We start from the raw sequence: 15,440 nt of genomic DNA on the forward strand, positions 1-15,440 counted from the left end.
ACATGCTCTCTGGAGACTGCAGATCCCTGTGCCATCCTACTGTTAGAGAAAAGGCAGAGAAGGCACTCTACCACCATCCTGGATGCCAATCAGAAACAAAGGGTAAGAAGAGTTAGTAGTGGTTTTTATCACTGCCCATTTTCTAAGTATCTGACAAGAGCATTGAGGCCATCCATGCCAGCATAAAAAGCACCAGTGCTGCCACTGAAGGCAAATCATCTTCGAATCTGTCTTCAAAACAATTTCCAACAGTATCAGAATTACATCACCTTCCTAAGGAATCAGAAATATGAGCGATGCAGACTTAGGGCGCCAAAGATTACAAAAGCAACTTTCATTTATCGCCTCCAGGAAAATCGCTAGGGGCAAGAAAGGCGGGTAAAACAAAAAACAGTGGCAGAAAGGCTTAGAAAGGAGGAAATGAGTGGGGTTTTTAAATTCATTACATTGTTTTTAATAAGCTAAATGAGATATTCCCCAGTTACAAATATTAAGGACACCCCCAAGGAAAGCTCTATTAATAGACCTGTAACACTAAAAAATATCTCCTTCTGAAATGCAATTTTTCAGACTTCAAGAATAAATTTTTATAAATGTGCACTACAAAATATAAAATTAAAATCAGTAAGAGCTCTTTAAATATTTCAATACATCTCAAATTTTAAATAATTTTATTAAATTTTACTGTAAATCAATGAATTGGAATAAATCCATCTATTTTTTTTAAAGGATCTGAGAACGTGTAACGAAAAGAAACTTTGATGTCAGCAGATAAGAGTTTTTTGCTAGTGAAGAGGCTAAATCACAGTGGGTTACAGATATATTTTAATTTACAGGAAGCTTTATTACACACCAAGCAAAGTATTAACATAAAATGTAGATATAAAAGCAATTATTTTCCATTTTCAATTTACTTACCTGACTACAAAAGTTCTTGTTTATTACACAAAGAAAAGCTGGAAATTCTAATTCGTTTCAGAGGCAGAATCATCATTCCATGGAGTTCAAGTAGAAGAAAGATTTGCTACTGAAACTTCCCACAGCGAACCACACTTATATACCTAGATCTTTCACTAGCACATGTGGCTATTCACCAGTGTGGTAGCAGTAAAGAAAAAGCAGACTTGGTCTCTTTCCATGGCATGCCCATGTAGCTTTTTTGTCTCTCTTCTTGTCTCCTGTCTTCATCCCCCCTCTCCCCACACCCTCTCCATCTCTCCTAGCCTCATAGGGCATCACAGTCTCCTAAAGAATCATGAGGGACACGGGTCTCATGTGTATTAGACAAGGACTAGCCCTCCTATAACCCTCACCGCCCACCCCACCACCAAAACTATATGACCATTGCTGCAACTGAGGCTTCCTCCAAATGCTCCAGAAGTAGGGCTTCAGTTTAAATCAGATTTTTTTAAAATTGCTCCATTCCACTATTCAAGGTAATATCATGGGGTTTATTTTCCTACCAAGATAGTATTTTTGAAACCAGAAATAAGACTGCATAAACTTCCTAGGACTCAGAGCTATTGTTTTTATCACTCAAACAAAAAACTAATACTATCAAAAATGTAATAATAATCAAGGTTTTCCTTCTGGTTCATTAATTAGATAGTTTTCCTGTGTTATTGTTGTAATCTATAAGACACATTCTCAGTGAAAGATTTATTTCAGTAGAGGAATGTTTTGTATTTTAAAAACCCTATAAATATCAGTTTAATGATACAAAATGAACTTAACACTTATCTTTAAATGTCACTAGACAAATGAAAGGAAAAAACTGCTACTCCTAGGGGGAGGGAAGCCAAGCTCATGTATGTCTGCACTCTTATTTTCCTCATCTTAATAAGCTAAAAGAAAAAAAACCACAAACATAAATCTAGTTGCTCCATAAAATACTCTGTGAGGGTAGGGGTAAAAGTTCTATAAAGGTAGTCTTTGAGCTAAGTAACGTCTTTCTGTAAAGCAGTTTTTAATTTTCATAGATTCAGGAGCCTGAGGCTGTCATGTACATATTACTTCGGCATTTTTGAAGGTGATTCTGTTTATGAGACTCCTCCTACCTGTCTCTGAAGTTCTGCCAGGTTGTAAGGTAAGGCCGCCTCAGCCAATGGGGCTATTCTCTCAATATCTGCCAAAGTCAAGCGCCTTCAGGCAAAAACACAGGAAAGAAAGAACTGTTAGATACCAACAAACTCCTCATACTAAGATCATCTTTCTTCAGAAAAAAAGAGGGTAAAAAAGAACTATGGTTTAAAAGTAGTATTTCTCTATTCACACAGATCATTTTAGTGAGAGAAAAAAAAAACTTCAGACCCTGCTTGCCACACAAAAAGCAAAAGACTCTAAAGAAATTATGTGGAGTACACAAATTTAATGACTCCAAAGACAGATAATAAAATTAAAGAAATAATTCTTGCCAGAAGCAAAGTATAAACATTGACAGTCCATACACACTAAATATATTCCTATAGCATACATATTTAATGCATAAGTGCAAAGTCTCTTGAGAAGGATAAAAATAAAAGTGATAATACCGGTTGCCTTTTAGGGGAAAAGGGAGAAGGGTAGAAGGGAGACATTTTTACGGCATGCTCTTTTAAACTCTTAAGAGTTTTGAACCACGCGAATGCACTACTGTTTCCAAAAAATTTTACTTTAAAATAAGTACATTCCCTGAACTAGCTAGTACGTCACGTCAGATCCAGTTTTGAGAAGCACTTTTTGAAAGCATTTATTATCATGGAGTACAATACCTTTACTAAAAATATGAATTCTAGGTGGATGAGACATGGCCTGATAGTTCATGTCAATCACCAAAGACGGGCTGGCTTATCCAGTATCATCTCCAGCTCAACAATTCATTATGTAGCATGAAGGTAATAAATCATCCACGTACACTCAACTTCTATTAGTCTTCAGTTCTAGGGTTAAAACCCATTTTTTCAGATATGCCTACACTTACGTAACTACTACAGGTGACTAATAAAATCTGATCACTTAGCAGATCACACAGGTCCTACTGGGTGCCCAAAGACAAGGGTTTTTCATCTGGATTTGCATGAGACTTTGCAAATTAAATAGTCGGAGCTTAACTATGATGATAACCATGATGATAATGCCACAGGCATATTTCAAGAAAATGATACTCTCCAACCCAAAATGGTATATACTGTTTAGTAAAATCCCCATTCACAACGAATCAAAAAGATTATAAGATCCCTGAACATGTACTTCAATTTATTTTATAAATTTAGGCAAATCACTAAAAATTCCTAACACCTCTAGAGTCCAGATTAAATCAATTTTTCTGTCCCTCTCTTACTTCTTGTCACTTCCCTCTCCCCCTCCTCTATCATTTTTCTTCCTTTCCCGTTTCCCTCTCTCACACCCTTCAACCCCTTACTCCCTTTCTTTTTACCCTCTGTCTCCATTTCTTCCCTCCCTTTTTTCTTCCCCTCCTCTCTCTCTTTTTTCCCCTCTTGTCCTCTTTCCCTTTTCCTCCCTCCATCTCCCCCTACCTTTAGTCTGTCTTCATCTGCCTCTCCTTCCTCCTCTGTTTCTCATATCTGCCTGTCTCTCTTTCTTGAAATGTATATTCTGAATAAACTATTGTTTAAAAGAACACCACTGCTTCACGTTAAAATGACTGTCCTAAAAAATATCATGAAGAATTATTGGAATAGTTACCCTGTAGCATTATATAAGTCTGCAAGCTGGTACAGGATATCAATTTCTAGTGGGGTGACCTGTCCATAGCGTATGGCACTCTGGGCAAATTCCTCTGGAAGAAAAAGAAAATATTTTAAACTCTTAAAAGATTCTTAACATATAACAAACTTCTACCTTAACCAACTATTACCTGAAAGCTAAAAACATTTCAGTATTATTTTAAAAGTCTAAAACTGAATTTCAATATCTAAATTCAATTATATAGAAATAACCACAAAAGTATGAAAGCTGGCAAAAGATAAAATGTTAAGATGATGAAACAGTAAAAGTAGATAAAGATAAATTAACTTCAGAGATAAAACAACCTCTTTAGGATCCTCTCTTGTCTTGTTTATTTGATTTGGTCTCCAGAGTTACAAGACAAAAGAATTGGCTCTTCTCCAGTCACCTAAAACTTCCCACTACGATTCAGCAAAAGGAGTAGCCTTGCCCATCTTTCTGTGGCAACTCCTTCCTCATACAAACAAGCCGCTGCCACTAACCTGTTTGACAGACAGGGCCAAGGTTCTTTTCAAAACTGTCAGAGCCACTTTTCCATTCCTGACCTCAGCATCCCATTAAATTCACCTGGATTTCTGGAGACCATTATGGCCCAAGTGAAGCATACACACATGGTAACATACTTTCTAGATCTGGCTTCAGAGTAGTAAACTTAGACCAACCTCATTGCCTAGATAAAGAAAAGTGAAAATGCTGAGATTCGAATCAACGTATATTTTTAAAATCTTACCCTTTGTGACTTCAACATCTTTCCTTGTGCCAGCTAGAGTGCTATATATCTTACGAACAAGCTCCATGTTATTCAGTAAGGAGTTAAATGCATTGAAGTACGAGAAGCTAACCTGGTGTGAGATACTTCCTCCAGCTGCCTAGGAAATGACAACACAGAAAGTTAAACAAACAAACAAAACCAAAAAAATACATTTATGGACACTGAACTTTGCTCAAAGAAGATCCAAAGGAGTCTTCATTACTAAAATGATTAACAGCCAGTCCATAAATACAAGGAAGGTATCGTGCTGAAACACTGTCAGTGTGTTTCATGCCCTCAAGGAAGTCTATGTAATTTAGGTGTTAAGGAAGAAAGCAACATCTGGAAGTTGGACTTCATGGTTCATCTACCTATAAGGTCAAAAACAACAAATACAATTACCACAGATCAAAACCAATGATTATTTAAACAGGATTTTCAAGACCTTCAACTATGGAACTCCTGCTAGTTCTGGCTAATCCAAACCTCAATGTACAATATAAGGAGCATTTTTTAAACTTTTTTTTCCACACACATATACAAAAACCAGTGGTAACTTTAAATTTTAAGACTATTTCACTGCATCAACTCTCCTAATCTTTTCCTTTTTAAGCTTATTGTTATAGTTAAGATATAAAACAGTCCGTGCTAGGTTCTGAATCTCTATCACAAAAGGTACAACTACCAAAAGCTCCAAAAGATGTAGAGAAAATCTAGGGATATAAATCATGTCTTTATTAGAACAGCGCTAAAGAGGCTCTCTCATGCCTGGGGAAGGATGGGGGACAATATGGCCTTCATTCCCTCTACAGGGTGAGGAAGTAATTTCTCCCTCTGTCCAACACTTGGACATAAACTCAAAAGTGAATATTTTTCATAGATTGCAAAAGCCTAATTTCTAAGCCAAGAGTCAGAGGAACCCAGATGATTAAAAACATTCTCTATTAAAAACTCAAAAGAAATACTCATAGAAATACCAGTGTGACAACCTTAATCATAAAGGTCTACATTAAGGACAGTATAGGTAATGCTGGGCATATGTTCCCACCCCCACCATCCCTCACATACATGCATTAACCCAAATATATATGATATTTGTATTAGCCTGAATTTGGACACAAGCGACCCAAAAGCCAGACTCAAATTATTTAACACATTCCTCCAGAAACTGAGATGGCATTTGGTAAACTGAGGCTATAACAGGTCTATCAAACCCAACTGGAAAAGATTAAATGGGTCCCCTCACCCCAAGGCACTGGAGTCCTTCTCTCTAGGATTTTCTTTCCTGCTTCCCTCCTTCTCTCCCTTTCTTTCTTTCCTTCCTTTCATTTTTTGGCTGGGGTACGAGGTGAGGGTAGGGGAGTGGGAGGTGGGTGTCAAGGAGGTGAAATGTGTAGGAGAAAGTGACATGCTCCATGTTCAAATTCACTGAAGAAAAAGAACAGAAGTTGATCTTTCTACCCCCGGTCTGAATCAGGGATAATGATCTTCAGCTGAAACAACAAAAGCACTCATTGGCTTCCCTCCATTTAAAACAAGCAGCAATCAAAAACTTATACATTAAGTACAACACATGAACAAGAAAACTGATAAGTGAGGACAGTTTCACCATTCTTTGTGAGGAAGTGGATGACATCAGTTTGCTATTGGTCCAGATGATTGCTTTACAGAGATTAGCAGTTTAGAAAACAAAAAACTGTCTGGTCCATGCAGACTGAATGCACAGGTGAAGGGGCAGAGAGAGGAGTGAGCCACAGAAGCTGACGCCCACATATTTCCTCCATACCTTCTGCCACAGCCATGGTTATTAAAACAGTGTAGAGGCCAGTGATGATCCCTCTAGCAAACAGCACCCTGCTGGCAACAAAGGAAGGAGCCATCCTTATAGCAAGGCTTTGGGAGCCTGGTGGGATGAAAGAGGCCAAAGGTGAAGGCAGTAGTGTCTGAGAGAAGTACTGCCCACTGGAAAAAGTAATTACACACCCTTGTCTACAAACTCCCCTGTTTTCTTTAGGGGGACTCTGTAAATGGAAATAAACAATTTGGAAATACATGAGAGCAAGATGGTGGTGCTGAAAAAAGCAGCTATGATCTGGGGAAAGACTATTCACTATCACCCCCCCCACCTCCCTTACACACACCTGTTTACCTACTACCAACTAAGCATAAAGTTAGAATAGTTGAGAGTGAGATAGGCCCAGGGATGCAATCCAGGACAATGGTTTCAAAGGTTTAAGGAGACAGAAAGTTGAAGTGGTTGCTTTTTACTTACTGAAACTAAGTTCTCCTCCACGAAGGGAGTAAGCATGTGAGACCGAATGGTAACCATGATGTCACTGAAATCCAGACCAGAAATCATGCCACTTTTGCTTTTGTCTTTCAGTGCAAAGGCTTGTCTTGCATGTTCCAATTGTAGTTCCTGGAGGGAAAGTTAGAAATGGGGCCTTAGGTTAACTAAAGCACATCCCGAGTGTATGTTCTAGAAAAGAAGGATAGACATCCTTCCCCTACATGCATTTACTACAAAAATGAACAATATACAGCTCTGAATGTACAACGAAACTCTTCATTTCTTTTTACAAAGCACGTTTTCCTGAAAATGTACTACATGTTACTCCTCAGGAAAAGTGAATCACAGAATGTCAATAAAGAAAAGGGAGGAAAAACAACCTTTGTTTACTTGAGAAGTTTTCATCACTGAAAACTCTTCAGAGTATCTTTTCAGTGCTTTAAGTTCTACCTTTAAAATAACTAGTAACTCTCCTGCTTGAAGGCATTCTTATCATCCAAGAGTACTTTCTGAATTACAGCTGGCTCTCCACATCCGAGGGTTCCGCATCTGCAGATTCAACCAACTGAAGCTTGAAATTCTAACGTGAAAGTTATGAATAAAAAACTGCATAAATAGTGTTCAGCTATCACTCTGTGTGGCTTAGAGTGATACTCATAAACTGTAGAACAATACAGAAGATCTCTAAACTTTTAAACTACTGGACAGCTGACTTTTGTAATAGGTGATATCAAAAAAAAAAGGTGCCAGTAATACCCTAAGGACTATATAAAAGTCAAAATTTAAAGCATTTCTGCCCTGAGGACATATGACATAATCCAAATAAATCTGTTATCACAACATAATAATAGTGCTATTAGATGTCATTTTCACACTATTTGCAACTCTGGAAATAATATTCCTATCTAAATATATAAATATTATTCACAGATAAAGTTAAATATTGTAATTTAATATTGTAAATATTGTAATGGCAATTTGCATTGCCATTCATTTATAAAAGCCTACAAATCAATGTTGATTTACCCTTTTCTGACATTTAAAACAGCTTTTGATAGAAGTTTCATCCTTTTACTAATTAATTATATTTTTCTATATCTCAATAGTAATTCAAAGACATTAAAATTGCCTTAGCAGGTGTTTGTCTCATAATTCATTAAGTTATACATTTGTTTTATATGGTTTTCTGTATCTGTATGATATTTAACAATAAAACAAGTTTTTAAAATATTTTTTCTTAGCAGGTTGATAGGCTAAAGACAGGTATATCAAACCTACTAAATCTTTCAATAATCTTAACTTTTAAAAAATTTAATAACAACATTGTGGAAAACATCTAAACATTTTAACATCCATCATCACACATGTAAATATTTGAATTTGAAATATTTATAAATATTCAAATATTCTATTGGTCTTGAAAAGACCAATAGAAGTAGAGAAACTAAAAGTCAACTGGTAAAAATGTATGAAAGAGTACAAAATAAACAACCAGCATGATTTGACAAAGTTTTCTTTCCACCTCCTTCTGCTTTTTAAAAATTTCAACTTATTAAGGTATAATTGACAAATAAAATTATAATACATTTAAAGTGTACAATGTGATGATTTGATATATGTATATATTGTACAAGGACTCCCACCATTGAGTTAATTAACACATCCATCACCTCACATATTTATCTTTTTCTTAACGAGAGAACTTAAGTTCTACTCTCTTAGCAAATTTCAATTATACAATACAGTATTATCGTCAGCATGTTATACATTAGATTTCAGATCTTATTTATCTTATAACAAAGTTTGTGCCCTTTTTCCAGCCCCTTCCTATTTCTCCCACCCCCTAGCCACTATTCTACTGTTTCTACATGTACAACTTCTTTTTTTTTTAAATTCTACATGTAAGTGATACCATGGAGTGTTTGTCTTTCTATGTCTGGCTTATTTCACTTAGCATAATGCCCTCCAAGTTCATCCATGTTGCTGCAAATGAGAGAATTTACTTTTTTTAAGTTGAAAAATATTCCATTGTATGAATGTGGAATAATATACGTATATACATATACACACACACACACACACACACACATACATTTATATACACACACCACATTTTCTTTATCCATTCTTTTGTCAATGGACACTTAGGTTGTTTCTACACCTTGGCTACTGCAATAGGAGTACAAAATAGGAGTACAAAAAAAAAAAGTAAACACAGGAGTACAGATAATCTCTTTGAGATGATGATTTCATTTCCTTTGGATATATACTCAGAAATAGGACTGCTGGATCACAGTAGCTCTATTTTAACTTCCTGAGGAACTTCCAAAATGTTTTCCATAATAGCTGTACCAGTTTACTTTCCCATCAATAGTGTACACGGGCTCCCTTTCCTCCACATCCTTGACACAATTTGTTGTCTTTGGTCTTTTTAATAACAGACATCCTAACAAGTACAAGGCGATATTTCACTGTGGTTTTGATTTGCATTTCCCAGATGATTAGCAATGTTAAGCAACTTCTCATGTACCTGTTGGCCATCTATATGTCTTTTTTGGAAAAATGTCTATTGTGGTCACTAGCCCATTTTTTAATTGCGTTTTGGGGGGGTTTTGTTTTGTTTTGCTACTGAGTGGAATGAGTTCCTTGTATATTTTGGATATTAACCCCTTATCAGATATGTAGTTTGCAAATATTTTCTCCCATTCCATAGCTTGCCTTTTCTTTTTGTTGATGGTTTCCTTTGCTGTGCAGCTTTTCAGTTTGATGTAGTCCTGCTTGTTTATTTTTGCTTTTGTTTATTTTATTTTTTAATTTGATGTCAAATTCAAAAAATCATTGCCAAGATTGAAGTCAAGGAGCTTACTCTCTCTGTTTTCTTCTAGGAGTTTAAAGTTTCAGGTCTTACGTTCAAGTTTTTAATCCATTTTGTGTTGATTTTTGTGTATGGTTTAAGACAGGAGTCCAGTTTCATTCTTTTGCCTGTGGCTGTCCAGTTTTCCCAACACCATTTATTAAAGAGACTACCCTTTCTCCACTGTGTATTCTTGGCTCTTTTGTCAAAAATTAATTGACCATATATACATGGGTTTATTTCTGGGCTCTCTATTCTGTTCCACTGATCTATGTGTCTGTTTTATGACAATATCATACTATTTTGAATACTATACCTTTGCAATATAGTTTGAATTCAGGAAGTGTGATGCCTCCAGCTTTGTTCTTTCTCAAGAGTACTTTGGCTATTTGGGGTCTTTTGTGGTTCCATACACATGTGAGGATTGTTTTTCCTATTTGTGAAAAACGCCTCTGGAAGTTTGACAGGGATTGCAATGAATCTACAGATCGCTTTGGGTAGTATGGACATTTTAACAATATTAACTCTTCCAATCCATGAACACAAAATATCTTTCTATTTATTTATGTCTTCTTCAATTTCTTTCATCAATGTCTTATAGTTTTCAGTTTACAGATCTTCTACTTCCTTAAATTTATTCCTGTTTTCTTCTTTTTAATGTTATTGTAAATGAGATTGTTTCCTTAATTTCTCTTTCCAATAGTTTCTTGTTAGTGTACTGAAATGCAACTCATTTTTGTATACTGATTTTATATCCGACAATTTTCCTGAAGTCATTTACTAGGTCTAACAGTATTTTGTGTAAGCGTAAAGTCTTTAGGGTTTTCTACATATATTATGTCCCCTACAAGCAAGGACAATTTTAATTTTAATTAATTTAGTTAACTTAATTTTAATTTTTCTCTTTCCAACTTGGATGCCTTTTCTTTTTTTAAAAAAATTAATTAATTTATTTATATTTTTGGCTGCGCACTGGCTTTCTCTAGTTGTAGTGAGCGGGGGCTACTCTTCGTTTCAGTGCGCAGGCTTCTCATGCGGTGGCTTCTCTTGTTGTGGAGCACGGGCTCCAGGCACGTGGCTTTCAGTAGTTGTGGCACGTGGGCTCAGTAGTTGTGGCTCACAGGCTCTAGAGCACAGGCTCAGTAGTTGTGACGCATGGGCTCAGTTGCTCCGCGGCATGTGGGATCCTCCCGGATCAGGGCTCAAACCTGTGTCCCCTGCATTGGCAGGCGGATTCTCAACCACTGCGCCACCAGGGAAGTCCCTTCTTATTTCTTTTTCTTGTCTAATTGCTCTAAGGACTTCCATTACTTTTTGAATTACAGTGGCAACAGTGGACATCCTTGACTTGTTTCTGATCTTAGAGGAAAAGCTTTCAGCTTTTCACTATTGAGTATGATGTTAGTTGTAGACTTGTCATCTACAGCCTTTATTATGCTGAGGTACATTCCATCTACACCTAATTTAAGAGTTTTTATCATGAATGGATCTTGAATTTTGTCAAATGCTTTTTCTGCATCTATATCTATTGAGATGATCATGATTTTTATCCTTCATTGTGGTGTATTAGCATATGTTGAACCATCCTTGCATCTCAGGAATTAAGTCTCACTTGATTATTGTATATGATCCTTTTAGTATACTACTGAATTCAGTTTGCTAATATTTGGTTGAGAATATCTGCATCTATCTTCATCAGGGATACTGACCTGTAATTTTCTTGTACTGCCCTTGTCTGGCTTTGGTATCAGGGTAATACTGATCTTGTACAATGAATTTGGAAGAAGTATACCCTCCTATTTTTTGGAAGAGTTTGAGAAGGACTGTTATTAATTCTTCTTAAAATGTTTGGTAATATTCATCTGGTCCTGGACTTTTCTTCATTGAGAGGTTTTTGTTTACTGATTCAATCTCCTTGCTAGTAACTCGTCTGTTCAGAGTTTCCATTTCTTCACGATTCAGTCTTGGTAGGTTGTATGTGTCTAGGAATTTATCCATTTCTTCTAGGTTTTCTTATTTGTTGGTGTATAACTGTTTATAGTAGTTTCTTATGATCTTTATCAGTTGTAAGGTATCCTCTTTCATTTCTGATTTTATTTGAGACTTCTTTTTTTCTTAATCTAGCTAAATGTTTGTCAGTTTTGTTTATTTTTTCAAAAAACCCATTCTTGGTTTCATTGATCTTTTCTACTGTCTTTCTAGTCTCTATTTCATTTATTTCTCCTTTGATCTTTGTTATTTCCTTCTACTGACTTTGGGCTTATTAGTTTATTCTCTTTCAAGTTCCTTGAGGTATAAAGGTAGATTTTTGAGATTTTTCTTTTTTCTTAATGTAGGTGTTTATCACTATAACCTTCTCTCTTAGAACTGCTTTTGTTACATCCTTTAAGTTTTGGCATGCTGTGTTTCCATTTTCATTTGTCTCAAGATATTTTTTGATTTTCCTTTTGATTCCTTCTATGAACTGTTGATTACTTAGGAGCATGTTGTTCAATCTCCAATTTGTAAATTTTCTCCTCTTCTACTTTAGTCATTCTCCCTAACATACTCCAACTTTCTATCACCTCAGCTCCAACCACATCACCCTTCAAGTGAATCAGGAATTTTTTATCTTTATTTCAGCCTTAAAATATGGTTGAAAGTGCTCTCCAAGGAAAGGATATTCCTAAGCAGCATTAGAAGCACACACAGCTCCACTCTATCTTACATAGGCTTTCTCTTCCTCACTCTTTTTTTTCCTCCCTATTTATGCCTTTATTATGTCTTTGTCTTTTCCATGCACTTCTTAGACTCTCAGAAATATCCAGTGGCAACCATGGGCATGATTAAGCCTTATTAATGACATTCAGTACTGAAGAAAAGCAGAATCCTCACTGCAAGAGTAATGCAAGAGTAATGCTGGAAGAACAGATTTTCTATTTTCTATTAGGTCAACAGCTGAAGGACTCCCCTGTATCTTTTAAAGATATACATTTGAAGTATCACATATGAAACTATAGAGTGTATGGGATTGGCTTCCAAATGCTCCAGTAGGGAACAGAGTGGAGAGTATAGATAAAAAAAAGACTGGCCAACATTTAATAATTGTTGAAGTTAGTTGATGGGTACATGGGGGTTCATTATACTATTCTATTTTTAAATATATTTGAAGTCTTTCAAAATAAAAAATTAAAATTAAGGACTTCAAAAAGAAGCAACCAAAGGAAAAACGTTCTGCATATAAAGCTCTCCATTTATGTAGTGTAATCAAAAGATCAGGGTAGAATAGATACTGTGATCAAGCTAATGAAAAAAACAATACTCTGGACCTATAAAAGATAAAATAAAGATATTCTAAAGAGATAAAAATACTCTAATAAACAAAAGATAAAATAAATCTGCTTCTAGATTTAAAGGGGGGGAAAGGGGAACTGAGGGAAAGGGTAAATACAAGAAGTTATGTTAAAGCTAAAGATCTTGTGTTTTTAGAAATGCATCTTATCTAACTATGAGATGAAAATAGCAGGGGTTCAGAAATACTGTGGCTTTGGATGAGACTGAACTAGTACATTTAGCTCTGCTGTCTTTCAAAACTCTACTCTTCACTAAAAGTCACGCTAAAGAATGAAAAACAAAACAATACAGAAACTCAAGGACAAAGAGAACAGAAAAGATCACAGCAACTACATTTTTAAGTTTAGAGGGACTTCCCCAGTGGCGTAGTGGTTAAGAATCCACCTGCCAATGCAGGGGACACGGGTTTGAGCCCTGGTCCGGAAGATCCCACAAGCCGCGGAGCAACTAAGCCCGTGCGCCACAACTACTGGGCCCATGTGTCACAACTACTGAAGCCCGCACACCTAGAGCCCATGCTCTGCAACAAGAGAAGCCACCGCAAGGAGAAGCCCACACACCACAACGAAGGGTAGCCCCTCCCTGCTCACCGCAAGTAGAGAAAGCCCAAGCACAGCAACAAAGACCCAAATCGGCCATAAATAAATAAATAAATTTACAAAAAAAAAAAAAAAAAAAAGATTAGAGGGCAAAAGAGCAAATGACAACTGGCTTAGCAGGCCCAAGAAAACTAGAAGTGAGGAAAGCAAAAAAGCAATCCAATGTACATGACAGAATTTGCCAAAGACTTGTGTATTGGCTATACTAGTACCCCCAGAAGTAATGATGAAGGTGGAGCTGAGAACAGGAGGCTTAGATGGAAGCCTGTTTATACAGCAATTAGTTACCTGCTATACTCCACCACAGCCAGGCCACTAGCCCTTTCCCAACCCTGGAAAACAACTAGGTGAGTCTAACAGAGGATCTCTGGACTAAGGGAGACCAGGCACAGATGAAAACAGGTAATTAAATAAAAGTTCATCTCCATACTGAATGCTGCAGACCTCTAACCCTTTTGTCTTACTCAGCAACCAGAATATCAAAAGCCAGATCTAATACTCCAGATGGGTGGCCAAATGATTATTCTGATTCCCCAATCCAAAGTAAAAGACCTGAACATACAGGCATTAGAGAGTCCCCAGAAAAAGAGCCCAGCCAGAGAACTTTACAGTAAGGTCCAGTTAATGAATCCTGCCATGAACCCAAAGCTCCCAATAAGCCTCAATCTTAATTTTAATGTGAGCAGAGGACCAAGAACCATTAGACATAGGAGAAGAGCTACTAACATGAAAAAGAGAGACCCAAACAAAGAGAAGGAAAGTAACTTGACAGAAACAGACACTTTGCAGGGAGAAGAACATTTTTTAAAAACCAAAAAAACAAAAAACCCTGCCTCTAATATGTTTGGAGAAGTGAGAGAAAATACTACATCCATGAAAGAAGAACAGTATGCTATTTTTAAAATAAATATTTAGAAAACCAAAAAGAACTCTTGAAAATTAGAAATATAACAAAAGAAACAATAGAAGGTTCAGAAGGAAAACAGGAGAGAAAAGAAAACTAAAGGATCATACATTTATTATATTTACTAGTTCTAGACAGGAAAAAAAATAGAAGAAAAGTAGAAAGAATATTTTCAAGAATTGAAGTACATAAGCTTTCAAATTAAAAGAGCCCCTGAATGCTCAGCACAATGAATAAAAATAAACTCACATCAAGGAATAGCATCATGAAATTTCAAAATGCTGAAAAGAAAAAAATCTTAAAACCCTTCAGAGAGGAAAAAAAAAAGTTTCAAAACAGAATCAAGATTAGAATGGTACTGGACTGCTCAGTGGCAACACTGGAAGCTAGAAAACAAAAGAGATATATTTTCAAATTAGGAGGAAAATAAATTACTAAAATTCTATACCCAGCCAAACTAAAGGTAATGATAGAGCAGAGGTTTTCAGATATCAAGTCTCACAAAAAAATTATTTTACTTTCCTTAGGAAGCCCCTGCAGTAAGTATTCTACCAAAAAGAGGGAGAAGGGACTTCCCTCGTGGTCCAGTGGCAAAGAATCTGCCTTCCAATGCAGGTGACGTGGGTTCAATCCCTGGTCGGGGAACTAAGATCCCACATGCCACAGGGCAACCAAGCCCGCGCACCGCGACTACTGAGCACGCGCGCCTCAACCAGAGAGCCCGTGTGCCGCAGACTACAGAGCCCATGCACTCTGGACACCGCGTGCCACAACTAGAGCTAGAAAACCCACATTCCACAGCTAAAGAGAAGCCTGCGCGCCACAACGAGCGCCGCAATGAAAAATCCCACGTGCCGCAACGAAGACTCGACACAGCCAAATAAATAAATAGGTCAAATAAATATTTTTTTAAAAAAGAGGAAGCAAACCATAATAAAGGAAGAGATGAAATCCAGCAAATGGGAGGTTCAACATAACAGAAA

General features: G+C 36.6%; 1 protein-coding gene across 1 annotated transcript in view; it reads right to left on the bottom strand.

Annotated features, from left to right (window-relative positions):
* Positions 1-15,440, bottom strand: part of SLC25A12 (solute carrier family 25 member 12) — an 89,035-nt gene that overhangs the window by 35,166 nt on the left and 38,429 nt on the right. The window contains exons 6-9 of the mRNA XM_007117888.4: positions 6,750-6,896; positions 4,457-4,595; positions 3,685-3,778; positions 2,058-2,142 (exon numbers count right to left, since the gene is read on the bottom strand). Coding sequence (XP_007117950.2) covers positions 2,058-2,142; positions 3,685-3,778; positions 4,457-4,595; positions 6,750-6,896 — 465 coding nt within the window. The remainder of the gene's footprint in view (positions 1-2,057; positions 2,143-3,684; positions 3,779-4,456; positions 4,596-6,749; positions 6,897-15,440) is intronic.

The sequence above is a fragment of the Physeter macrocephalus genome, chromosome 2 (genome assembly GCF_002837175.3).
Source record: "Physeter macrocephalus isolate SW-GA chromosome 2, ASM283717v5, whole genome shotgun sequence".
NCBI classification, from domain to species: domain Eukaryota; kingdom Metazoa; phylum Chordata; class Mammalia; order Artiodactyla; family Physeteridae; genus Physeter; species Physeter macrocephalus.